The sequence below is a fragment of the Pteropus vampyrus genome, unplaced genomic scaffold (genome assembly GCF_000151845.1).
Source record: "Pteropus vampyrus isolate Shadow unplaced genomic scaffold, Pvam_2.0 Scaffold394, whole genome shotgun sequence".
NCBI classification, from domain to species: Eukaryota; Metazoa; Chordata; class Mammalia; order Chiroptera; family Pteropodidae; genus Pteropus; species Pteropus vampyrus.
This window is the reverse complement of record NW_011889175.1, coordinates 648,088-673,361: the sequence shown is the minus strand read 5'-3', so window position 1 is coordinate 673,361 and position 25,274 is coordinate 648,088. Positions and strand designations below refer to the sequence as shown.

The window sequence follows — 25,274 nt, the reverse complement described above, 5'->3', positions numbered from 1 at the left end:
AGTATCAGGATGTTACCTTCCAGCATTGGGTCCTTGGGCAGGTTTCTTAAGCTTTCTAAGCTTCAGGTTCCTCCTCTGTAAACAGGTTAGATACGATTCAAGGAGATAACGTGTAGCACTGGCCCACGATAAACGCTAAGTAAATGGCCCCATCGTGTATTAGTTTCATTCCAAAGCTTGAGCTTCACGTCTATCTGGTTGCTAAGCCCCCGACGGCGAAGCAGGAGCCTCCTTCGCTGGGAGGACCCGGGGCTGGGTGTTGTTGCGCCCCTCGGCCGGGAGAGGGCGCCAGTGCGTTCTCCGCCCAGGCGGCTCCCGCTCCCGCCGCCGCCGCCGCCGCTGCCGTTGCCGCCCCCTTGCGCATGGCTGCCTCGGCTGCCGCCTGACCTACACTCGTCTCCTGCCTTCGCGGCGGTCTCACGACTCTGTGATAGCCTGCGGACATTGCGAGCCCGGCAGAGCGCGGCCGGCGGCGCGGACCCCGCAGGGCGTGCGACGTGTGGCGCGGCCTAGGGGGCGGCGGGCGGCGGGCTGCCCGGCCAGGGTCCTCACGGGTCCTTGGCGGACCCGGGGGAGGGCCCTCTTTGTGGCTGCAGTTGGCAAGATGGCGCCGGTGGGGGTGGAGAAGAAAGTGCTGCTGGGCCCCAACGGGCCCGCTGTGGCGGCCGCCAGTGACCTGACCAGCGAGGAGGAGGAGGGCCAAAGCCTATGGTGAGACCGCGCGGCGGCCGGGCTGGGCGGCGGGGCCGGGGAGGGCGTGGCGGGGAGCCGGCCGAGCTGGGCCGGACCGTCTGACTGATGACCTGTCCGGGGCCGGTCGCTTTGTCATTTTACCCACAGGTCCTCGATCCTGAGCGAGGTGTCCACCCGCGCCAGGTCCAAGCTGCCGTCCGGCAAGAATATCCTGGTTTTCGGTGAGCTCCGGCGGCGGGGCGTTGCCCGGGGAGCCGGGGTGGGCGAGGCCGGCACCCCTTTTACTGGTCTCAGTCTTCCTTACCCCCGCTGCCTGCCCCGCCCGGAGGGCCAAAAGACCCAGGTTGGAGAGTCGGAGATTGGCCAGTTCCAACACACTTAAGATTGTGGTGTTGCCCGTTTTGGGAATCCTGGTGATGCTGGCATGTGTTTGTCGGCAGTTCTTAGTCATTGGTCGTAACAGTAATCTTGATTTAAATGTCCCTGACGCCCTGCGCTCACAGCCCAAAAGTTCACCAAATCTAGGCGTGGAGAGGGGCATAAGTAGATGAAAGAGTTGGGTAGAGATGGGAGAGGAGGGTGACTTAGGGTCGGGGCTGTGGGGACATGGCACAGGAGCCATTTCTTGATCATGAGCAGTCGAAGGGATGCTGCAGAGGACAGCAGACTTTGGAGTCCTCATCGAGGGACTTACTGGATTATTCCAGTTCTCACTGCTGTGTTACCTGTGTCAGGTCCCCTAACGTGTTTGGTTTCATTTTCCTCACACAAGTGAGGGAGTCTGGCTCAGTTCATTCATACAGCAAACCCATTCGTTGAGTGAGTTTTGTAGACTGGGCACCAGACAGCACAGACATCCATCAGATACCACACAAGAATCTCAGTCTAGGGAGACAGATGTGATTGCACTACATACACCAGGCTGGGCATGGGCAGATTATTGCAGGGGCATCACACTGCTTAGTGTTGTTTTGAAAGAGGGTAATTTGGGGTTCAGGTATTTTGAAGGATAAGTGTTGAGGTGGCATGGCAGTGGCATGCAAGGTCACAAAGGGTTAGTGCTTGTAAGAATACAGAGGTAACGAGGGGGTGTGGGTGTTGGGAAGCTTCCAGAAGCTCCTTATGGAAGGTGACTGCTAAGGTAAGTTGGGGGAAGATTGTTTAAGGCTGAAGAATTGATGCCTTTTCCTGAAGGCCCCTGATTTTCAAGAGCAGGGGTCCCCAACCCCTGGGCCATAGACAGTTACCGATCTGTGGCCTGTTAGTAGCGGGGCCGCATAGCAGGAGGTGGAGCGGCAGGCAAGCAAGCAAGCTTCATCTGTATTTGAAATGCAGCGGCTCCCCAGCATCAGCACCTCACAGCACCTCACATCCACCTCAGATCATCAGGCATTAGGTTCTCAGGAGCACCAGTCTCTGGTGCCAAAAAGGTTGGGGACCTCTGCTCAAGAGCTTTTTATTTCACCTCCATCCCCTAAACCTCATGGGAATCACTTCTCGAAGATTTCCACTGTAAGGGGAGCAGATGGTCTTCTTTAGGTGATGATCATTGCAATAGGTAATAAAGGACCCTTAGAGATCTTCCAGAAGTGGGGGATCAAGGTCTCTAGATCTGTGTTGTAGAAAGGGAACTCTGGCAACAGAGTAGCAGGTGGCTTAAAATGAGCAGGTACTGAAGTCGGACTGACAAGTGTTCATCGTGGTCTGGGTGGGATGTAGAGGGCCTGAATGAGGTAGTGGTACTGGGGATGGGGAAGGAGACTTTTGATCTGTGGAATGCCTTTCTGTTCTCATGTTCTTTAAGTCCATATTACTAAATCCCAGGGGTGCCTAGTGATGTTTCTTGGTGGTGGTTCTTGATGTTTAAGGTTTCTTTTGGGGTCGATTTAGTTGATTGGAGGGGGATGATGAGGTGCTTGACAATATACTAAGATTGTGCTTAAGAGTTTGGTCAGGTCTATAATTATTTTCATTGGTTTCCTATCTTTTAGGATGCTTATGAAAGAGATGCACTAAAATAAAAAATGAATAATAGCTTTTATTCTTCATGATTGTGAGGCAGGATCAGACTTTTAGTTCAGAGTTCCTTGGTTTTAAGTTTCATATTTTGATGATTTCTTACTTTTCTTGTGGTAAAAGTTTATTTTGTGAGAAGCTAGCTCCACTTTTTACTTTCACTTCTCTAAATGCATGTTTTATAAATCATAGGTAGGGCCTGTGGACCTGCGTTAGTCCTTTCCTTGTAAAGTAAGGGTAACTGCAGTAGAATGTCATTTTAGATTTTGGAATTTGCCACCTTTCTTACCCCTCCCTACTGCAACCACTCTTACAGCAAAGCCTCCTTTGTTTATGAATTCAGGTGCGAGACCTCAACAGCAGACTTTGCAGGAAATTCTTAGTTGTTCTTTATGAATGTCAAGACTTCCTATCCTTGCCTAGAATAAACAGTACACTCTGTCTTCTTACATACATCATTTGTAGGTGAAGATGGTTCTGGTAAAACAACTCTCATGACTAAACTACAAGGAGCTGAGCATGGCAAAAAAGGAAGAGGCCTAGAGTATCTCTACCTCAGCGTCCATGATGAGGACCGAGATGGTGAGTGAAGTATTAATCCATGGTAAGGGGTGTGTACGGGTCTCTGACTTCTTGGTTGCAATGCCTGCAACATGGCCAGGCATTCTCGATTTTCTATTTAGTTCTAAAAGAATAAGTCAGAGGAATCGATGAAGTATCTGTCTTTGTAGGGCTTTACTCACTTTATAGAGAATGTTAGCAAAAGTGGGAATGGGGTCATCAGCTGCTGCTCTGGGTAGCCCCCACTTAAAGGGAGATACTGAAGGTAAAGTGTCAAATGCACAAAAAGGTAATAAGATGTTTTTTAAAGCTTTGTACTTCTCTATGAGGAAAACGCTTGGTAGACTGATCTGGGTACCATTGTTACTCTGCTTGGTTCTAGTGGAGAAGCTGAAGTTGGTGTGGTTCAGAGTGTAGCATCTCAGCTGATATTTACAGGAGACTTTTCTGAGTTTCTTTGTGACTGTAAAAATGCTCATTTCTTATGTTTCTTTCAGTGGAGGGAATAGAGGCTCAGAAGTGATAATGTTCACTTTCACTCTTAATTCCTCATCTCAAGGATACGGATAGTAATAGTTTCTATCTACAGGGTAGTTGGGATGACTAGCAGTGCATGGTAAGGACTCTTATAAGGATTAGATACCATTTTATAGTCTTTCTTGTGGGTATAATTATGAGATGGATTCAGGTAATGGTTTTTGGTTACCATTAATCAGTAATGCCTCCTTTATAAACTTTATTAATCAATAATGCCTCCTTTATAAACTTTTAGGCTCTAAAATAATTATTGGTGTTTAGCTTTTTATTTGTAGGAAATTTATCTATGTGGCGTAAGGATGAAATATTTTTGTTGTTATTTACTTTATATTTGCCTTTACGTAAACAGTAAAGATCATGAAGTAGAGGGACTAAAATGGCAAATCCCACCACCTCTGGTCCCCATTTCCTTATTGCTAAAATAAAGAAGCTGTACTCGGGTTCTTTCCAGCATGATAATTCTTTGATTTCCAGGTGTCATTTAATAGAGGGCATGGGTTTGGAGCACTTATTAAAGCTTGGAAATCTGTATTGTGTTAATGGTAACTTAGAGGTCATCTTAGAATCCCAGGATTTTATTCCTGCTCCTCCTGCTCCCAGCTTCCTTTGCCATGATGAACATTCCTTGAAGGATGTGAAAGAAAAGTAGGAAGTAGACCCGGTGCTGAGAGCTCTCCTTGTATGAGGGGGACAGAGGCATGCAGGTGCCCATCTAGGCCCGCCGTAGTCTGATTGGGTAGGGCTGGGACTCGGGCCGCTGAGCCAGGCCTATGGGGGTCTCATGTGTCTAAGTCTTTTGCTTCCTGTCTTTGTTAAGCAGTATGGTTATTGTGGAAAGAACTTGGGCTGTGGAGCCAGGCAGAATTGGTTCAGACTGACTTAACCACTCTGCTCCTTAGTTTTCTCATTTGTAGAATTGGGTAATGGTACCTGTTTCATAGGTTGATAGAATGAGAGGTGGCGTGTCACATATAATCAAGTGCTTGAGACAGTGGTAGTTCTAGTACCCTTTTGAAAGTATAAAATACGATGTGGATACTCTGTGAATCTCTGTAGCCTCTTGTTTCAAGATGGCATAAGCATATTTCATGCCAAAGCATCGTATTAAACATATTCGCTTGCCTTTGAATTGAAGTACATGTTAACTTTTACATCAGATTCCTTAAAGTTGTCTTAAAAACATCTTGGTTTCTGCATTTATGGGATTTTTCTAGGCCATCTATTTGCATGTTCCTCATTGAACCTGTGGTTAACTATACATCTCTCAGCTGTTGTCTTTTTTGTTATGTGGTCTGACTGGGTTATAAATACACATTTTGTAGACAGTCACCTAGGTGGAAAAAATAGTCTCTAGCTTGTCCCTGGTCTGTGATGGGGCATGACATGTCAAAGGACCACTGTCTTCAGTGTTAGGGGCATCCGTTCAATGCCACATGTGGTGTGTGTGTTCTCCATGCACATAGGTGAGTTATGTGTAGTAGGCAGTAGGAAGAGAAGCTGGGAAAAAAAAAAAGAATTGTGTCTGGTAAGAGGCAGGCATTAAAATCTGGGCTTCAGGTACAGAGCAGTATTTTTGAAGGAATTTACAGAACCCAAACTGGAACCGCTCTTGAAATCAAGAAATGCTGTTGAAATCAAGTCATGACTATAAATTTTTTACATGTTAACTGATTATACTAAAAAAGATAGGTAACAGAAGATAGATTTTTAAGTGTATTTTGGAATTAATCAGAAAATAAATTTAATGAAATTATGTTTTTGATGGTAAGAGTACTTCCTTAAGGTGCTTTTGTAAAAAAATCAATTTTTTTTCCCTCAAAAACAATGACTAAAAAATTTTAAGAATATGTTACCATTTTGGAGAGTTATCTTTTATCATTTGATCATCTGGGTGTGATATAGGAACCATATGCATCATTAAATGTCAGCACTTGCACATTTGTGTGAATGTGTTTTTAACTTTTTATTAATGGAAAACAAAAACTACCTATAACATAGAGACTAGTATCATGAACCATGAACCCCAATATACGTAATATCTGTCTTCAACAGTTACCAGTTCTTCATCAATTTTATTTCAGGTGTTACTCTCCCTTTACTTCACACTGGATTATTTTGAAGCAGATTTCATGCATTATATCATTACATCTGTGAATACTTCCATATATATCTTAAAGATAAGGATTTTTAATAATAACCATATTATTATATCAAAAATAATTTCTTAAATCATCAGGCATCCAGTAATTCACACCTCAATTTATATAAGTAATTTAATCTTAATATTTAAATACAAAGGTCCTGTCTCGTTGGCACCCTTTGTGGTACGTGATTGCACTACTGAGAGTGACTGACAAAAAGAGATTGTTTAACCACAGGCTCTTTGGCATGTCTTGCTGCCTCACAGATTGCTGATATTTTAGAGAATGGATTATTTAGACTATGGCACAGCTGACCAGTGAACATTTATAGCTTTTATTAGTATCTTTTGATTCTTATTGAAAGCTGAAGTGTCCTTCACTTCTTACTCCTAAACTTAGACATTGCTGGAATCTTTTTAGATGTGGGCACAATATATTATGGTAGTTTAAAAAGTTTAGATAGCTCGCGAGGCACCTTGACCAAGGGTTGATATCTACTGAGCACTTGGGACCTTTTCTGGTTAAGATTTCTTTTTGTGTTCTGTGGAATTTTGTGATTGTCATTTTCAGGTTCTTCTTGATATGGCTCTTTTTTAGCTGTGCTGCTGGTCATTGTCAGGTAGTAACTTAGCTTCACTTCTTTTCTTAGATCACACGCGCTGTAATGTGTGGATTCTGGATGGAGACCTGTACCACAAAGGCCTTCTGAAGTTTGCAGTTTCTGCTGAATCCTTGCCGGAGACTCTGGTTATTTTTGTTGCAGACATGTCTAGGCCTTGGACTATGATGGAATCTCTACAGAAATGGGCTAGTGTTTTACGTGAGCACATTGATAAAATGAAAATTCCACCAGAAGAAATGAGAGAGCTGGAACGGAAGTGTAAGTAAAATAAGATTTTCTTAATTGGTAAATTCAGTAGTCTCTTTGGGTGATTTCAACCACCTTTCTTTTCAATGTCAAGAGGCTGCAAAGCTGCTCTTGCATAGTGTTTGCGTTTTGTTCGCACCATTTATTTCAGAGTTGCTCTTGTAAATTCAGTAGTCAGAAAGTATTCGAAGCAGTTTTTAATCTCAAGTGTCGCAGTTGAAGAAAATAAATGAATTTATATTCCTTGTTATTTTCATTGGTTCTCTTTTAAAATAAAGATTCCCCCTTACCTCCCAAAATATGATCAGTTCTGTGAGGCTGTTTGCTTTTCTGTTACTCTGCTAGTTAGCATCGATAAGGGTAGAGACTTACTGTGATCTCTGCAGCTTGAGTCCATTTCCTCGGGTTCTGTCGAGGTCCTATAGACCCTCTTGTTGGCAGGTTTAAAGAAAGCCCTACAAAAGACAAATCTTTCAGCTCCTACCTTAGTTCATTTAGGGATCTGGCAGATATGATTTTAATTCATATAATGAGAAGGCCATTTTTTTTTTATCATTAAAATTAAAGGCTATTTTAAGACTAAGGACATCTGAGTCCTTTGAGAACAAAGAACTTTCAAATTAAAGGAAGTTTCCCCCCACCCCCTTAATGTGGTTCAGAAGCTTGTTTTTCTTTTCCCTTGCTTCTGTACAGTTACGTCAGCTTCTGTCCACTAGCCAGGGAAATGGGAGGAGTAGGGGCTGGAGCTGTGGTGGTGGCGGTGGCAGCAGCAGCAGCAGCAGCAGCAGTCTTGGCCAGGGCAGGCTTAAATCAGCTTGGCTTATTTCCACAGAATGACATCATTCCCTTTAGTGAATTAATGAGTGCTTCTGGGGCATGGCACATGGGATCTTCACACTTACTGTCAGAAGAGTTCAGAAATTTTGATGTGCTTTTCCAGTCAGATTTCTTGCTGTGTGTCTTCCTGTCATAACTTCAAACTTGCTCCTCTCCCATTTTAGCTAAAGCAGGGAGTTTTACATCTGATCTTTGGTTTGCTGTGTGTATGGGTTTCCCAGGTCACCCGCATGTATGCCACAGTGATTGTTATGCAGCTCAGCTGGTCTGTCTTCAGCCACTGACCTTTCTAGATAATGCCTCTTTTCCTTCTGAAATAGAGATCCTAAAAACAACTTCTCAGAATAGTTCTGAGGCTGAAAAGCTGTTTTCCTTTCACTGCACATTCAGTATCGGACCCAGATTAGTGAGTAAATGCACTCAAGATTTCAGTTTCTGCACTCGTTTTCTCAGAGTTATATATAACCTTATAAAGATATATTAAAACAGAAAAAAAGAGATTAAGCCAAGGAATATTGTTCCCTCTCAGATAGGAAAATGTCTGCCTTGTACCAGGTCTGTTCTAGGCATTGGGTGTGCATACAGCAGGCAAGATGCTTACTCCTTGAGAGCTTTTGTTCCCATGGCACACTGAATTTATTTTGTGGTCTTCATCATTGATGGCTGTCACTTCGGATTAGCTGCATGTGACACAAAACCCAAAATAACAGTGGCTTAAACAAGACTGATGTTTATTTCTCTCTCTTATAAATGAAATCCAGAAGTAGGCAGTTCAGGCCTGGAAAGCAGCTCTGGGAAGAAAGGTCAAGGACCCTGGCTCCTTTCTGCTCACTTCTCTGTCATCTCTAGGGTATGGTTTCTTCTTCTGGACAACTAGAGCTCTAATTTGTTCTAGGCACCAGGATGGAGGAGCAGGAAAAAAGTGCTAAAGGGCGCGTGCCTGCTTTCTTTCTAAGGAGGCTAGGAAATGTAGTCTCTGTGGCTTTGTGTTCTAAGTATCAGGGTTTGGTTATAAGGAGGAAGAGAAGAGGATACTGGAGGGCAACTAGCAGTTACTAGAACCACATCCATGCCTGTCTATGCCTCATGATTCTGTTAACCTTCTGAGGACTGCTCTTGTTTTGACCACTGCTCCTCTGAGATGTTTGGAGTGGTAGTCAGGCCTTTGCATTGCATATTGAAGGAGTTCCTTTGTTACTGCTGGCTTTTGGTTACATTTTAATAAAGCAGTTGGCCATCCTCTTGCTCAGAGGACTCCCACTTTCCAGATTAATTGGATTCTAGGTGTTGTATGAACGAAGGGCTGTTACCCAATTTAGTTTCCAATCCAACACCAATCTCCAAACTGCTGAGTTTGGAAAGCTGTTCCGTAGTGGGTCACTCTTTCAGGATTAGGTTCCCCAGTGGTTGGGAATCTGTGGCAGCTGTTTGGCTGCAGGATCCATCTGAGTGAGAAGGTGGTGTTTGTGGGTAGGTTAGTTTTCTTTCCTGCTTTATGTCTGGAGTTTCCTTTGCTTATCAAGTAGAGGAAAAAGATGAGATGCAGTCAATGGGGACTCAGGACTGTGGAACCAGTGGGTGATCAATGAAGTAGGAGAGAAAAAGTGAGAAAGCGGGGGCAGCAGCAAGGGTAGGGTATTCTGCGATCTCCTTCCCATACCCACTCCCATCTGATGTTAAAGGGGAGTCCGAGGTGGGCCGAAGGCCCCTGCTGTGAAATACTTGCCATCCCCCCATTTAGAGAGAAATTGTTAATTCTATGGTATGTGGTATCCTAAGGGAAATGCACATTTTATTACATGAATTACAGCCCTCATCATGTTTTTATTCTCCCTTTTCACCAACCTGTCATGAACATTGCTCTGCCTTCCAGCTTATTTTCTAAAATGCTGAGTTATTAAAAACATGTGTGTTTCCTACTGTTGTGGACAGCCATAATTAAGTCATTCTTTTAGTGAGTGAATAGTCTAACTCAGGGCTGCCCAGCCATTTTCACATCATGCCACAAGTAGAATGCAGTAGAGTTTGTGCAGCACACTGGGTAATGGAAGTTCATGGAGCAGACCACCGGAGCAGACCACCAGAGCCGCGTCATCCCTGCCTCACTTCCCATAGTTACTTAGCTCACCCGTAATCTGTTTCGAGCTCTGCCATGCTCACGGTCTTAAAAGCACTGGTGGGTGCTTCACATGTTCTTGGGAAGTTACAGGTATTATTTAGACAGTTAAGCCATTGTATTTTTCATTGATTTGAAGATTTGTTAAAATGCTTTTAAATAGAAAATGTGAGAACCTTTGATTCCTTCAGGATTCTTCAACAACCATGCTAAATTGATCACAAAATCTTTCTGGTTTTGTCCAACCAAAATGCAAAACAGAGCTCTCGAGTAGATTGTTTATGTTGGCAGTGAAGCTATGTGAATGAGCTTAATTAAAGAGAAGTTGCAGAGACTACGGCCATGCCACCCTGAACATACCCAGTCCCGTCTGATCTTGGAAGCTAAGCAGCATCGGGCCTGGTTAGTACTTGGATGGGAGACCACCTAGGAAGACCAGGTGCTTTAGGCATTAAAAAAATAATAATAATTAAAATGATTAATTATTGTTAGAATAGATGAAAGAAAGGGAAGTTGCAAAGATGAAATGTTACCGTATATGTACTTTAGGGCTTAATCAATAATTTTCAGTTTGCCCAGTATTGTATGAAAGACAATGTGCTCCCAGATAATTCTAGAAGTTATATAATCATAACCTAGAATTTTTGTAAATTAAAACTCATTGTTTTAAAATGTTTAAAACCTATTCTGGGGTGGGGGGAGAAGGAGTATGTGTACCTTTCTCTAGCTTCTCTTTAATCCAGTTTTTTGCATTGTCTTAATGAGCATGTGAATGAGATTATAAAAGGCCCTTTGGTCCTTTAGTCCTATTGGGCATAGAAGAGCAGAGCTGCCTGTTTGCTCCTCTGGCTTAGAATAACTTTAACCATCATGTCCTTATTCTTTGGCCTGACATACGAGCTTTGAAGCAGCCATGCATGTCTGTGGGCTTTGTGTTACTTGGCTTAACCAAGGCCTGAAGGCCCTCCTACGGGGTTACCTTGGCTAGAATAGTCATTGTATGTGCTAAGAAGTGGATGTTTTACCTCTGACCCCTGCTAGTGTTAGGCAGGAACAGATATGTGAATACTACACATGCAACTCAGAATCTCCTAATGGTGAGACTGAGTCCACAAGAGTGAGATGATGAGGAGATTCGGATGGTGCTGGGCAAGCCCAGCCTCTCTGCTTAGTGCAGACATACCTCAGCTGTATGGAAATAGCATGTTCTTGTGGAATTCAGATGGTTTTATTCTTTCTAATGAGGACTCTGAGGAGCTTTAGAAGTTATAAACTATTTTTAGTGGTCACCTCTGTTAAAGTAACACAGTTCAACTATTCTGGCATTTTGAAAATGTAAGATATATAAGAAAAGTGGCTTTTTTCATAGTAGGAACTGTCGAAGCCTTAGAAGTTTTTAAAAACCTGTTTGAGAGTTCAATACAATTGAAGATATCCAGGAGAATGTCCTTGCTGCTCTAAGGTTATAATGCTCAGACCGAATATGTCAGAATTGGCATTTTGCATCATTATCCCCAAATCCCTAATATTGCAGTAGGATGCAATTAGGGTTTGTCACAACTCTTTGTGTTTTTGTGCTGCTTTTTCAGTTTTCTAAAGCTGATATGTATTTTTATATGTGTGTATGTAATTTTTTCTTTTTTCACCTGTAGTTGTGAAAGATTTTCAAGACTATGTTGAACCTGAAGAAGGTTGTCAAGGTTCCCCACAGAGAAGAGGGCCTCTGACCTCGGGTCCTGATGAAGAAAATGTTGCCCTGCCTCTTGGTGACAACGTGCTGACTCATAACCTGGGAATCCCCGTGTTGGTGGTATGCACAAAGGTGTGTGCCAGGGAGCTGTAAACTTGGCTGGGTTTAGGCAGTGAGCAGTCACTAAAAAAAACTTAGGGTACACTGCATATGCCAGGATAGAAAATATTGTCATTTAAACAAACATTGCTGCTGGAAACATGACATTCAGTTTGCTTACAGCCTGGGTTAATCTCTCCATGAAGCACTCAACTTTATTTAGTGATTCAAACTCAGAACTAAAAACAGTTTTTGTAAGGCTATGTAAGCCGTTTTATCTAGTCTAAACTAATGATGAAAAACTAATATGGAAGAGCAGAATTCTTTTGGGCTTTGGTCTCTAAAGTCTGTTGGACTCAAGATGATTTTCAGAAAGGAACATAACCCTGGTGGGAGAAAAGAAAGGAACTTAAGGTTTGAGTTTCTTCTACCCTGTAGAATTATGAGGTGGGAATAGAAATTTAAGTTCATTCATAGAGAAACAAAGTTGTATCTCTTACAGAATGAAAAAGAAGTAGCTTTAAAACATTTTGGGAAAGAAGCAGCCACATCAAGTCTGGGAGAATCGTGGTCTTCAAAAAAAATTTTTTAAATTTTGAAAAACATGCAGTAACTGAGTATGGTGACAATTTGGTGTTTTGGCCATGTAATGTAATTATTGGCAAAAGAATTCAGTGGACCAAACTTGCTCATGGTTAATCTATAGCTGAAACTTAAAATATGAGCGATAACTAATTTGAGAGAAGGTCTTAAAAAATAAAACATTTGGGTTTCAAAAGTACTTTATTCCAAGTCAGAGCCACCATGTTGCCCAAGTACAAGGTGTGCCGTTTGCATCACATTCTGTGAGAATGGAGTCCTATGGAGTGTGCAGTGCATAGCCATGTCCAGTGGGCCTGTTTCCTGATGTGACCTTGTTTGATTCTTAGAACAGCTGTGAGGTGACCAGGGCTATTACATCACAACTTTATACCTATGGAAACTGAGGCCAGGATGAAAGAGAAAAATGTCCAGTTGCTTTCCACTCTTTTCTAATTAATGCTTGGACCTTTGCCTATGGTTTTCTTCTTGGAACTGTGATACCTTATTTTTGAAGAAGATGCTGTTCCCATCTGCAACAGTCAGAGATGCAAAAAGGTAACTTCTTTCTATCTTCCCGGCAGTGTGATGCGGTGAGTGTCCTGGAGAAGGAGCATGATTACAAGGAGGAGCACTTTGACTTCATCCAGTCACACCTACGGAGGTTCTGCCTCCAGTGTATCCTTGGAGTGCTATGTCAGGGCCCAGGGGCACAGGCTTCCTTCCAGATGGAGCATCTTCAGAGATAAAGTAATTCCTGAATCCAGAATACCAGAATAGTCTTCTGCCAGGAAGAAACTGTATACATCTTTTTACTAGTTTTATATTTTACTATGTTGGAATTTGAGACTTATTAATTGTGCCTGTCTTTGATCTCTTTTTATTTTTAATGCTGTACGTTTGATAGGCTTTCATACTTAACAAGAAAGCTGATATATGAAAATTTTATTACCACATTACTTTTATCATATCTTGGGAATCTTTTTAAACTTTGCTTTTTTTGCAGAAGAGATTAATTACCCAACCCGATATTGTTCTAGATGCTACAGTTGTTTCCCATATGTTTATATTTTGCTGTCCATGAGAAAGGTGCTATGTCAGCAGTCTTATGAGTCCTGTTTCTGTAAAAATCCAAGGCAGTAGTGCCATAGTCCTACATCTTAGGGCTGGGGTGAGGGATGGTCTTCTATTGCTTCTTTTGGGCCCTTTAACTTGTCCAGCTCAGTGGAGGTTACCAATACATGTAGCTACCCATCTCTTTATAAAAGGTGTGCTTAATGATAAACTTGATCACATGTGAGCATTTGCCTGGGAAAGAATCTGTGTCCTTTGGTTATGCCAAGGGTGTTTTCCTGGACTAGCCTCAGAGCCATTAACTTGACTCTTTGGAAAGCAATCTGATGGATCAGAAGGCACATTTACATGTTAAAAAATGAAGTGCATGGCCCGCTAGCATCAATATGCTTCATGCTTTTGACCTGATTCATCTGATAGTATTACCTTTTTAGTTTAAAATTTTAACACTTTCTGTTGGTCACGTAGTGATCAAACACTGATCAACCTGTGAGTAGTACTATGAGAATTGTGTTTGTATGTGTTTGCTTTTGTCTCCTACAGTGCATTGGTTTTCCTTAAGCAGATTGATTAGATGGAGCTGCCTTGATTTACACATCAGTGAAGGAAGAGAAAAACCTCGACTTGTTGTATAAGTACATTGTCCATAAAACATACGGTTTCCACTTTACCACACCTGCCTTAGTTGTGGAAAAGGATGCAGTTTTTATGTGAGTTCTTTATAGGTGATGCTTTCAAACTCTTTATAGTACATTTGCTCTTTACATTTTATCCTCCCAAGTAAGCTGCCTCTGTCTCTGTCTTACATGGCCAGCTTTCTGCTGCCTTGGGACAAAGTGCTTGGGCCGGACCTCTTAGGTGATAGGTGCACGCAAATTGCCCTCTCCTCTTCTTTCCAGATTACTTGCCATTCTGCCTGCAGTCCAAAGATGGTGGGTGGTATGAGATTGGGGTGCTACTTTTCTTCATTGAGAGCAACTTGCCAAAACTTAAGCCATTCATTTTTGCCATTATTGTCAACTCTGGTAATATACTTGCTGGAGGATGGAGTTGAAGTAGAGGGAATTGGTGCTCTGGGGATCCTGAATATTTTCTGTTGAAGTATCTGGTTCCTTTACCCATCAGCAGGCATTCCTGTCAGCATGAGCTTTGGCTATATTGCGTGCTTATTGTGTTTCTAGTATTTTACATTTTGAGAGCCACTGGGCAGGGACTTGGATACCTGTTTGCCCAAATTTGTGTCTCTCTCAGTGGAGAATGGTGAGCGTTGTGGATGCATAAATAAATGTTGAAGTTGTCTCTGAGACAACTTGTGCCAGTAGATTAGTGTTTTTAGGCTTAAATATCTTTTCAACTTAAAAAAGAAGTACAATTCATTCAGCAAATACTGAACACCTCCTAGGTGCCCAGGTTCTGTGCTGAGGACTCAGAAATGAATGAGAGGCGATCCCTACACATAGCATTGTAGGGACTGACACATAGCCAGGGATGGGTAGGGCAGTAATGGGGTAGTAGAGGCAGTGTGGCAGGGAAGGCAGAAAAGATAATGTTGGAAGGATGAGTGGTATGTGCCAGGCAGGCCAGAAGGAATAGAGGGGTAGGAGGGACAGTCCGTGAGAAGTCTGAAGGTGTGAAAGCCAAGAGCTGTCAGGGGACTGAATAGGTTACCCCCTGAACATTCAGGGAGAGCCTCACTCGGGCTACTTGTAGACAGCAAACCTAGAAGCTTGGATTAATTTTAGAGAATTGTTGTCCAGAACGGTCAGGCAGGCACCAAAGACACAAGTACAATGAGCGGTATGTTTTTGGAGTGAAGCAGTGCCCAAATCACATGTGATCCCGGGGAGCAGGAGGAGCATGGAGACTGGCTGGGTTTGGGGCTGGTCTGGAGTGGATATGCATCTCGCAGCTTCTGAAGGCTGCATGGGTCATGACGGTGTCTTGATCACACCTTGTCCCTTTGCACTTTTGGTGCTATATGTTGTTGCCTATTTGGGAGCTGGTAGCATCAGCAAAGTCGTTTGGGCTAAGTACCATCTTGGTTATAGAGCTCTGGAGCAGGAGTTAAGTGGAGAATGAGAGGCCTGTAAAAACAACCAGTTGCCATCTTTTAGAGCTTCTAGAGTTCAAAAGTAGGTCATGTAGGGCATTTTATAATTGCTCCTTTATATAGCTATATAGCTTAATGGAACCTGGATGCCATACTGCCCTGAGATTTGAGCGGGTAGCACCCATGTAAGAGTGTCATGGACTCCTTTGTCCGTTTGGTTTGGGGCCTAGAATAGTGCAGATCCTGGTCTCCCCCTTGGCTCCAGGGTACATCTTCCTATACCAGTAAAATTAATGAACCAATCCACAAGAAAACTGTTGTCAGGAGAGTTCTCAGAGAAACAGCTTACAGGAGGGGTGCCCGCATGCCAAAGCCCACGAGAAACAGTCCCATCCTGAGCTCTGCCCTCTGTTCTGCTCTCTGCATTCTCCACTCCGTTGGAACAGGGCCCCATTGTGTCCTTGATCTTCTGGGTGGAGTTGAGGGAAGACTCTGAACACTTGTTGTAAGTCAGCATGTGTAGTCAGATCACATTCTGGCTCCTTAGGTCTTGGGTCCCATGAGCTCAGTATGGAGCAAGACCGGCGGTGTCGATCTGATGGGTTATACCTGCGATAAATTTTGGCTTGTCTACCGAAAGTTATAACCCAGCCCCAGCAACTACAGATCCTGTGGGAAAGGAACTTATCCAGGAGTCCTGTCTAACCCAGAAAGTGCTTTGAGTATTCTACTCTGTAAGGCAGTCATAAGAAAAACAAGTCAACCTGTCTTTCTGCCTTTAGACCTGCAGGCTGGGACAATGAAAAGAAAATAGCTATTTTACATGAAAATTTCACAACTGTGAAGCCAGAAGATGCATACGAAGACTTTATCATGAAACCTCCTGTGAGAAAGGTACCCAAGTCAGTAACTGTAAGAATTACAGGTGTTTTTTTATGGGAAAAGAAACCTATAAAGAATCAGGTCTTACACATTGAGCCATCCTGGCGGGGAAAAAAAGCAATCTAAGGCCCTTTTTAAAAAAGTCTTTAGATGAAATCGGGGCTTATATAAATGGATCTGGGAGGTGGGGCATGAGTGATGGAGTGGTCGCATTGAGTGGGGTTGAAGTTTCCCGTTAGGTCCTGACAGTGCCACTGCTGCCTCTGGACTACTGTCAATAGATCCTCTTGCTTCTGTTGAGCCCCTGCAGACTGATCTGGGAAGTGTTCAGAACCTGCCAGACTTTAAAAATGTCAGTTGGCCACATGCCAAGGTTGGTCTTGGCACAGGGTCTGTGCCAGGCTAGAAAAAATTCCACAGTCTCAGCAGGGACTCTTCCTAGATCCACGTGGAGATCTGAGCCTAAGATTCTCCTTTTAGGGTGAATTTTAACAGTAATTTGAGTGTTCTTGGCCTGTGACCACAAATGAGAATGTCTCTTCCCTTCACAGCTGGTCCACGACAAAGAGTTGGCTGCAGAGGATGAACAGGTGTTCCTAATGAAGCAACAGGTAAGAAGACCAGTGAGGCCATAGCAAAGGCCTTCTCATGAGTGAGATGCCAGTTCCCTGGGGCGAGGTTACAAGTATCAGAGAGCTTGCAGCACTGAGGGAGTTGTGACCAAGTCACCTTGTTTCCTCCCATTTCTAGGATTGGTACAGAGTAGGGGTTAGACTACCTGCCTCGGGGGATCCCCTGCCTGCCTTACAGATTCTACAGTGATTGGCTTAGTTTTTTCTTAAGTACACTTTCTCTTTGAAAATGTAGGCCTCCTGTCATAATACTTCCTGTGTCGACAGTTTACCAAGTGCCCTGACCTCACTTCCATTATTTCACATAGTCCCACACAGCCCTATGCATGAAGGGAGGTGATGACTTGATATACCCATTTTGTAGGTGAGGACAGTAACTTCCCCGAGCTGACAGTTCAGAATACAGACTCAGTCTCACCTTTCTGTTTCACTTCGACTGCTATTAAGACATCACGGGTCAGCTAATGGTACAGGCAGGTCAGCAGGGGGCGTTGACACTTCTTTTGCCAACTTTTTCTCCCTTCTGTGCTCTCCTTGCTTCCTTAGCTTCAAACTGGTTATTTGGTAGTATTTTTTTCACCACATACCAAACTGCTCCAAATATTTTGCATTTATAGTGTAAAACCTATGACTTGGTTGTTGTTAATGGTGCCCTCTAGTGGAATACTTGGAAGTGTTTCTCCAGACCTTCAGTGTATGCTGCAGACCCTTGGTTAATGGCCAGTGTGTCCCTCTCTTTGCAGTCACTCCTTGCCAAGCAGCCAGCCACGCCCACGAGAGCTTCCGTGAGTACCTTAAACAGAGGGTCAAGGGCCAGTGTCATGGGTGTCTTCAAACTTTATACCATTATAAAAGCTTGTATGGACTTCTGTAATTTTAAAGGGAATTTGGTCCCCCTAAAAGCCCAGGGTGAGGAACATAGTAGGCATTGAGAAAATGTCTGATGAGGGAATACAGCTCTGGGAATTAGAGTGAACTGACTCTGTTATCTTGATAACTCTTCTCTCAGAAGAAACAGGTCTAGAAAGGGACTGAGCTGGGAGCAAACTCCCAATCCTGCCACCCTTCTTCCTAGACTGTGAAAAATATCCTGCAGAAGCATGGCTTCATTTTTGGAATATGTGTGCTCTGTTATTTTTATGCCTGTGTGTGACTTGGGCTGGTTTTGGACTTAGGAATCCCCTGCGAGAGGACCCTCTGGCTCTCCAAGAACCCAGGGCCGGGGAGGGCCAGCCAGCGTGCCTAGTGCCTCCCCAGGCACATCAGTAAAGAAGCCGGACCCAAACATCAAAAGTATGTATCCTGTCTCTGTGGAGAATGGTTTAGTCCTAGGCCTAAGCTCTGCAGAGGTTTGGGAGGTAGAGACTCATGGTGGCTGGGCTGTTTTCTTCTCCAGCAAGGGCTACTTTCCACATCCTCTCTTGAGGAGTGGGCTCATGGTTGGCAAGGGCCAAGGCCTTTTCTTCGTTGGAGTCGGTAGTCCTTGCACCTGGCTTTGTGTAAGTCTTCGGTTAGGCTATGCAGATTCCTTCGGAGAGGAATACAACATAAGTCATATTAAAATGTGTGTTTTGAGTCCTTAGTTTTGTTTCTCATTATGTTTATATCATTACCATTTATGAACTGTGGGACTTTTTACCCCCTTTATTTTCTTGTTAAGCTCAATTACTTAATAATTTAAGGAGCTCTTATCGTAGTGATTTAGTCATACCCAAAGCTGTTGGCTGCAATGAGACCCTCAAAACACAAGTTTATGTTATGTTTGCATGTTTGATGGCTGTCTTCTATTTTGAATGAGAGCTTTTTAGAGTAGCTTTGGAGTGTGGTAGGCTAATTAAACTTTGAATGACACTTTTGTGGATAGAGAAATGATATAGAACAGTAGTCCCTAACCTTTTAGGCACCAGAGACTGGTGCTCCTGTGAGAATCTAATGCCTGATGATCTGAGGTGGAGCTGAAGCGGTGATGCTGGTACTGGGAATCGGCTGCAAATACAGATGAAGTTTTGCTCACTGGTCTGCCACTCACCTCCTGCTGTGCAGCCCAGTTCCTAACAGGCCGCAGACCAGTACCAGTCCACAGCCCAGGGATTGGGGACCCCTGATAAAGAGCACAAGTTATCTCTTAAGCCTCCCAACAGGCGAGAAATCTAAACAGGTTTCCACTTAATCATGCTAACATGTAACTAGCCTTAGCAGTGGCAGTTTATAAGGCATTGTAGTAAATGAATGTGCTCAGTATCCTAGGAAGATGAAGCCACAAATGGATAATTCCAAGCTGAAAACTTTTTGTTTATTTGTTTGAGTCATCCAGTTTGTATGATGCTTTTTTTTTCTTAATGTTTCCTTAGATAATGCAGCAAGTGAAGGGGTATTGGCCAGTTTCTTCAACAGTCTGTTGAGTAAAAAAACAGGCTCTCCTGGAAGCCCTGGTGCTGGTGGGGTACAGAGCACAGCCAAGAAGTCAGGTACTGAAGAACCCTTGGAGACTTATGATCCTTCTGGTTGAGGAGTGCTGGAAGCTGGGGAGGCAGACAGGAGTGTCTGCTTTTACCTGACCTGCAGACCTTTGGTTTTCTGAACAGCCAAGCAAGGAGGCACTTCTCTGCTATTTACTCAGCAGTATACTTTATATGTTATCGTGCAGTGCAGGTTTCCTGGGCACATTTAAGGTGGGATTTTTGTACCTTCAGATTGTCAGGAACTGATTGTTGGGTGAGTTGAGGTAGATCCTAAACCATACATGAGGTCTTGGTATAGAAGCTCTAGCCATTAGAAGTCATGGTCTAGGGTGTACCATTGACATTTTATTTAATTTTCTGTGATGCTTCATAAGGGTTTTGTTTACCGTCCTCAGTCTTGCCATGCGCTGGAGCCTGTGAACTCTCCCTGTCTCACTGGAGGGTTGCCATTTCCTCCTCCACAAAGCTCCCCTCATTGTCACACATACATTTCTCTCCATGTCCTTCCATGTGGGCTGGTAGGGCAACTGTGTGTCTTGAAGGTTTCTGAAACAAAGAATCAAGTTCCTTGGGAATTACACATTTTCCCTGAAAGCTTGAGACCATTTAAAAAGTTCTTTGCTTTTAATTTTCTGTTGGCTGTAAGAAATGTTAATACAATGATTTCCCTAATTGGTGTTTTCAGATCAAAGGAAGCCCTGAAGGAAATCATTCCATCCTCAGGTCAGCCTGGACCTTCAGGGCCTCCTGAGTTCTTAGAGACTCAGAGTCTGGTCTGGTGGCCCAAGCTGTGAGCTGATATTCCCTGGCAGGAAATAGACATTTCCAGGCTCCAGTTAGTATTTGATAAGAAAAAGATATGAATACCAGCGTTGTGCAAGATTGAAATGTCTGGCCTTAGTCTTATTTTCTTATTTTCTAGGCCGTCCATATGAGTCATTTTAGAGTGTTAGAATTAGAAACAAAATCTTAACTCCTTTCTATTTGAGGCACAGAAAGTCATTTGCTGCATTTTAGAAACTCAGATACCACCTCTAGGAACATGGCAATGAGAGTGCATAGGGGTCAGGTGGGGAGAGGGTTTTCAGAAAGTCCCTTGTTTTTGGCACAAAGGCATTCCCAGTCTGTTTCCTCATAATCATTGCAACGATAAAAGGCTTTCCTCATTCTTATTGAGGTTATTGTCACCACAAATGATGACAGAAATCTGTATAGTTTTAAATGTTTCTTTTTAAAAATCCTAGGCTCCCATCACTGCTGCTTTTTTTTTTTTTTTTTTAAGGACAAAAGACTGTGTTGACAAATGTTCAGGAAGAACTGGATAGAATGACTCGAAAACCAGACTCCATGGTAACAAACTCTTCAACAGAAAATGAAGCCTGATCCTTCTTAAAATTGCATATGTAAAATGACCAAATAACTATGTATATTGATCTGCTAAGACCAGGATTTTTCTGATATGGCACATGCTATCAGTTTTTTGGGGCAGGGGAGATGAACTTAAAAAAAAAACTTCATTGGCTTGTCCGAGTGTGAATTGCACATTTAGGAAGGTTATGTGTCAGACCCCTTTGTTAAGGATAACCCTTGGACTCTCAGGCATATGGCTCTGTGGGAAGCAAGTGCAGCTGGGGCTTCTTGTGGAGGGGAAGGTAGATCAAGACAAAGAGGGCCTACTTTCAGGGTGGAGCAAATGAGACCAGGAATCATTGATCAGATGGTGGTTAGTCTGACCAGTAGTGTGCTAACAAATCACTTATTCTTGGGAAGCAGATTAAGTGGGAGAAAGTCCAGAAAATGGAAAAGGCTGAAAGGAGGAGTGAGAGAAGTGATAGTGGGGAAGCTGAATGTTGAAGGAGGTAGAAGGAGGAGATGAGCAGTGTTAGTAAATACCGTGTGTTCAGTAGAACGCAGTCATTTTTAAGATAATATCGGAAGCATTTCCAAACTAAACACTAAGCAAAATGGGGATTAGACTTGTTCCAAATGCATCTTTAACTTATAAAAGATGTGTTAAGTGTGAGGCTGCCTGAGTCAGGTGAAGCTGACACAGATGTGGGGAAGATGGCAGCTGCCCAGGACCCATGTGCTTGGCCTAAGCCAAGTCCTTGTGGGAGATACTGGGCTCCACACATGTGCATTGTGGAGCAGCAGTCACGATGGGGTGTGTTTAACGTCAGCAGTTACAAAATTAGTTTACTTTGAATTGTGTTTTCTAAGTAGCTCCTGCTTTGTTTTTTAAATTAAAAAAAACTTTTTTTTTTTTTTTTTTTACTACCACAGGCTGGCCTACAGATAGAGAATGGGTGACCAACCTCTCATTTTACCATAATGCAATGTGCTACAGAAAGTTTGAGGGTAGTTTTTAATGTAATTGCATACTGATTAATTGGCTTGTACCAACTCCTGCCTTATGGTTTGTGGAAGCCATCATGGAGTTCCACTGATGCAAAAGGGTCTTGTCCTAGCTCCCTGGTCTGTTCAGTGCTATCAGGTAGACAAATAAGTATGAATGTTTTATATCTAAAATGGAAATGATGCGTTTTTCTGGTTTTGTGTTTTTCATAAAATGTAGCGTTTTTTTCCTTAGAGAAATAAGAGTTCCAGGTGTCTCCATTTAGGGCAAATTCATGAACATTGTCATGTCACACCACCATTCTGAAAATGACTTCTGTGGATTTGAAATGGCACTTTAAATTTTATACATGATACAGAACATTTAAATGCAAACACTACCGTTAATTTAATGTATAAAACATTTGTTGTCAAACCAAGGGAGAAACCACAATTCACTTATGTGGAGTTTACTTTTTTTATATGAATATTTGTTGTACTGTGTCTGAACATAACTTCCCTAAAGTCATTACTTTTACATACCAGATTCAACTGACCACTAACATAGTACTGGGCATAACTTAATATCCTGTGTTCTATAACAAGACTCTAAAACTCTTGATTGCTTTTTTGTAAATCTTGATTGCTTTTTTGTAAAGGTCTGAACACTGTTAAAGAGAAAGCTGAGTATTTACTTGCCTTTCTGACGAACATAAAAACATGTTTCTTGTGCCAGTTTTATTGTTGAAAATATACTTTTCCCCCCCTTTTAAAATTCATTTATTTAAAAAAAAAATCTTTTGTGGCTTCCAATTATCAAATTGTCCAGGCAATGACAGTAAACTATCTGTCGAATGATAATTGTGGTGTAGTGACCAACAGATGTCAAACAACTTGTAGCTATACTGTTGGTGGGGTCACTTAATCCCTCTATAGGAGCTGGGGAGTGGGGCATAAAAATGAGTGATCTCAGAAACAAGAAGGAATTTTTGAAGAGGCACATGACTAAGAGCGATATAGAGTCATTTAAAATTTTAGTGCATAATTTTACTTTTTAATTTTTTTATCATTTAAACTGATAAAGCACTTTTATGTCAATATAAAATATACTAAAACTGATGAAGTGCCGAGACACCTGTCTTGTAAAGGAAGCTTTCTTGAAGATCACTTTTAGTTTCTCATGACAAGTGGATGCTCCTAGTATCGGAGAAACTAATACATAATGTCATGTGCTCAGTGGTTGCCAAAGTCTGCCAACTTTGGGGAGCTGCAGGGTCCTGTTTGGGAGGTGGGAGGAGGGGAAGATATTTTTCGTTGTTTTTGCGTTTTCAAGCATTGGAACCAAAGGCCAAATAGTAAACAGCCTTTACTTTTTAAAGTAAAATTCATTTTATTTATAGAATACACTTGTATGGTAGACTGTTAAAGACAGTTTTGTGACTTTATATACATTATAGTGGTTACATGTGCTATTTGACTTTAAAATGGAAAAATCAAAGAAATAAGCCCAACTTTGAAGATGTAGCCACATTAAGGTCATGAATTGATCTTTCCTGAAAATGCAACGGGTATGCTGCTAGAATTATTTTATTTTTTTTTTTTGCACTTTTTGTTTTTGATTGGCATTTTAAAATCAGTATTTAAATTGAAGACACCGTGTTTTATTAGTTTAACAAAGTTGAAAGTGACTGCTCTGTACATCATGACCATAACAATGCTGATGCTGTAAGTGAAGGTTCACTGTTGTCTCTACACTAAGTTTATTGGTATTTTTAACCTAAAATTAGGGCTGTAGATTATTCGTCCAGCAGCCTTATTAGTCCAGGGGTGTGGCCCTATTCAGATGCAGTGTGCAGTCATGTGGAACCTTGCTTTCTAGTGCTGGAAAAGAAGATGTCTCATTACTGGCTTCAATAAATGCGAATCCAGACTGCTTACAATTTTTGGTGACTTTTTTATGATAAATTATCCCACTGGAGATAACATTGAATTGTCTGCTGATCGTGTGGGGTATCTACCGTGTAGCTAAAACTACATACCTCTCTCACTTGAAATTATCAGAAGTTCTGTTAAAGAAAAAATATTTGAAAGCCATGTTTTGAGGTATGTGGAGTTCTACGCTGTGAGTAAAATACAATGGGGTTTGTGAATTGTCCAGTGTATTTTCTTGCCTCTCAGATAAATTCGTGATTGCCTGCATTAGACTAAGTGATTTTCACTTAACTCATTTAGAAGCCTTGAAGATTCATAGAGGAATTTCAGAGCAACTATGCCATAATGTTTTTCACCTATTTCCGTGGGGAGCAGTAAAATATATTCAGGAAAATCAAATTATATTAGAGATGCATTGTATTTTTGATTATTATATTTACTCTAAGCATGTTGAATTTTTTGTTCTATTATACAAATTTTCCCTCAACTTTTTATTTTGGAAACGTGTAAATCTACAGAAAAGTTAAAAGTATACTGAATACCCATGTTGTTTTACATAAATTCACCAGTTATTAACTTTTTCCACATTTGCTCTCTCTCTCTTCCTCTCTCCCTCCCACCATCTCTCTCAACACACACATGATGCACTCATATGCTCTCACACACTTTCTCCACCGTGGGTCATTTAAAATAAGTTTGAAGCATCAGGGTATTTCACCCCTAAATATATGAGCTGAGTCTAGGCCAGTTATCTTACAGAAAATCCTACATTCTAGACTTCTGATGTTCATGATTCAATTCAGGTTAAACATTTTTTGCAAGAATGCTATGTAAATGAGGTATTTGTTCCAGTGTGTCACATCAGGTTGTCCTTGTATTTGTGATGCTGGGTTTGAGTCCTTGGTTAAGGTGGTGTCCTCCAGATCTGTCAAATGAACTGTGGGATAATACTGTTGAATATCTTGGTCTTAAGCCACCTTTTACACATTGCATCCAGTGATGATATGATACTTGCCTAAATCAGTTATCACATTAGGAGTTCTTCAGTGGTAATTTTCTTATCCCATCACTCCTTGATTTATCAGCTGGCGTTTACCTATAAAGAAGAGTTTTCTGCTCGCTCTCCTTTTTGGATGATGGTTTTCACTGAATTTTTTTTTTTTTTTTAATTAAAAGTGTTATAATCTAATAACTCTTTGATGCTCATCTTGAGCCATACAATTCACAACATAAACCCATTTTAAAATGTTTCAGGGAATTTTTGGTATATTCACCATGTACACCCATTATCACTATCAAATTTCAGAACATTTTCATCACCCCAAAAAGAAACGACATACCTATTAGTAGTTGTCAGTCCCAATTCTCTCCCCACCCCCCATTCCCTGGCAACCACAAGTCTATGGATTTGCCTATTCTGAATATTTTACACAAATGGAATCATACATTGTGTGTCATTTTTGTATCTGGCTTTAGCATAATGTTCTCCAGGTTTATCCACTTGTAGCATGTATCAGTACTTCATTCCTTTTTGTGGCTAAATGTCCCATTGCATGGATAAACCACAATTTATCCATTTATCAGTTGATGTACATTTGTGTGGTTTCTAATTATTGGTTATGAATAATGCTGCTGTAAACATTCATATTTAAGTTTTTGTGTAAGCATATGTTCTTTCGGCCATATAACTAAGTAGGAGTAGAAGTGCTGGTCATATGGCAATTCTGTTTTTACTGAAGAACCACCAAACTTTCATAGCAGCTGAACCATT

The 25,274-nt window shown here is 42.0% G+C and overlaps 1 protein-coding gene and 1 pseudogene across 2 annotated transcripts; both read left to right on the top strand.

Moving 5' to 3' along the window:
* Positions 1-550: 550 nt before the first annotated feature.
* DYNC1LI2 (dynein cytoplasmic 1 light intermediate chain 2) lies at positions 551-23,775 on the top strand. Of its 2 annotated transcripts, XM_011380416.2 has the most exons (14): positions 551-711; positions 841-914; positions 3,175-3,291; positions 6,598-6,828; positions 11,422-11,591; positions 12,722-12,815; positions 13,786-13,921; positions 16,044-16,155; positions 16,695-16,754; positions 17,519-17,560; positions 17,951-18,068; positions 19,127-19,243; positions 20,520-20,587; positions 21,521-23,775. In XM_011380416.2, exons 1-14 carry the CDS (start codon positions 605-607, stop codon positions 21,545-21,547), a joined length of 1,473 nt encoding a protein of 490 aa, XP_011378718.1. In that variant the 5' UTR covers positions 551-604; the 3' UTR covers positions 21,548-23,775. The 2 variants fall into 2 exon arrangements, with proteins under 2 accessions (XP_011378718.1, XP_011378717.1); XM_011380415.2 differs by having other exon boundaries at positions 20,520-23,721.
* Positions 10,102-10,220, top strand: LOC111731734 (annotated as a pseudogene).
* Positions 23,776-25,274: the final 1,499 nt, after the last annotated feature.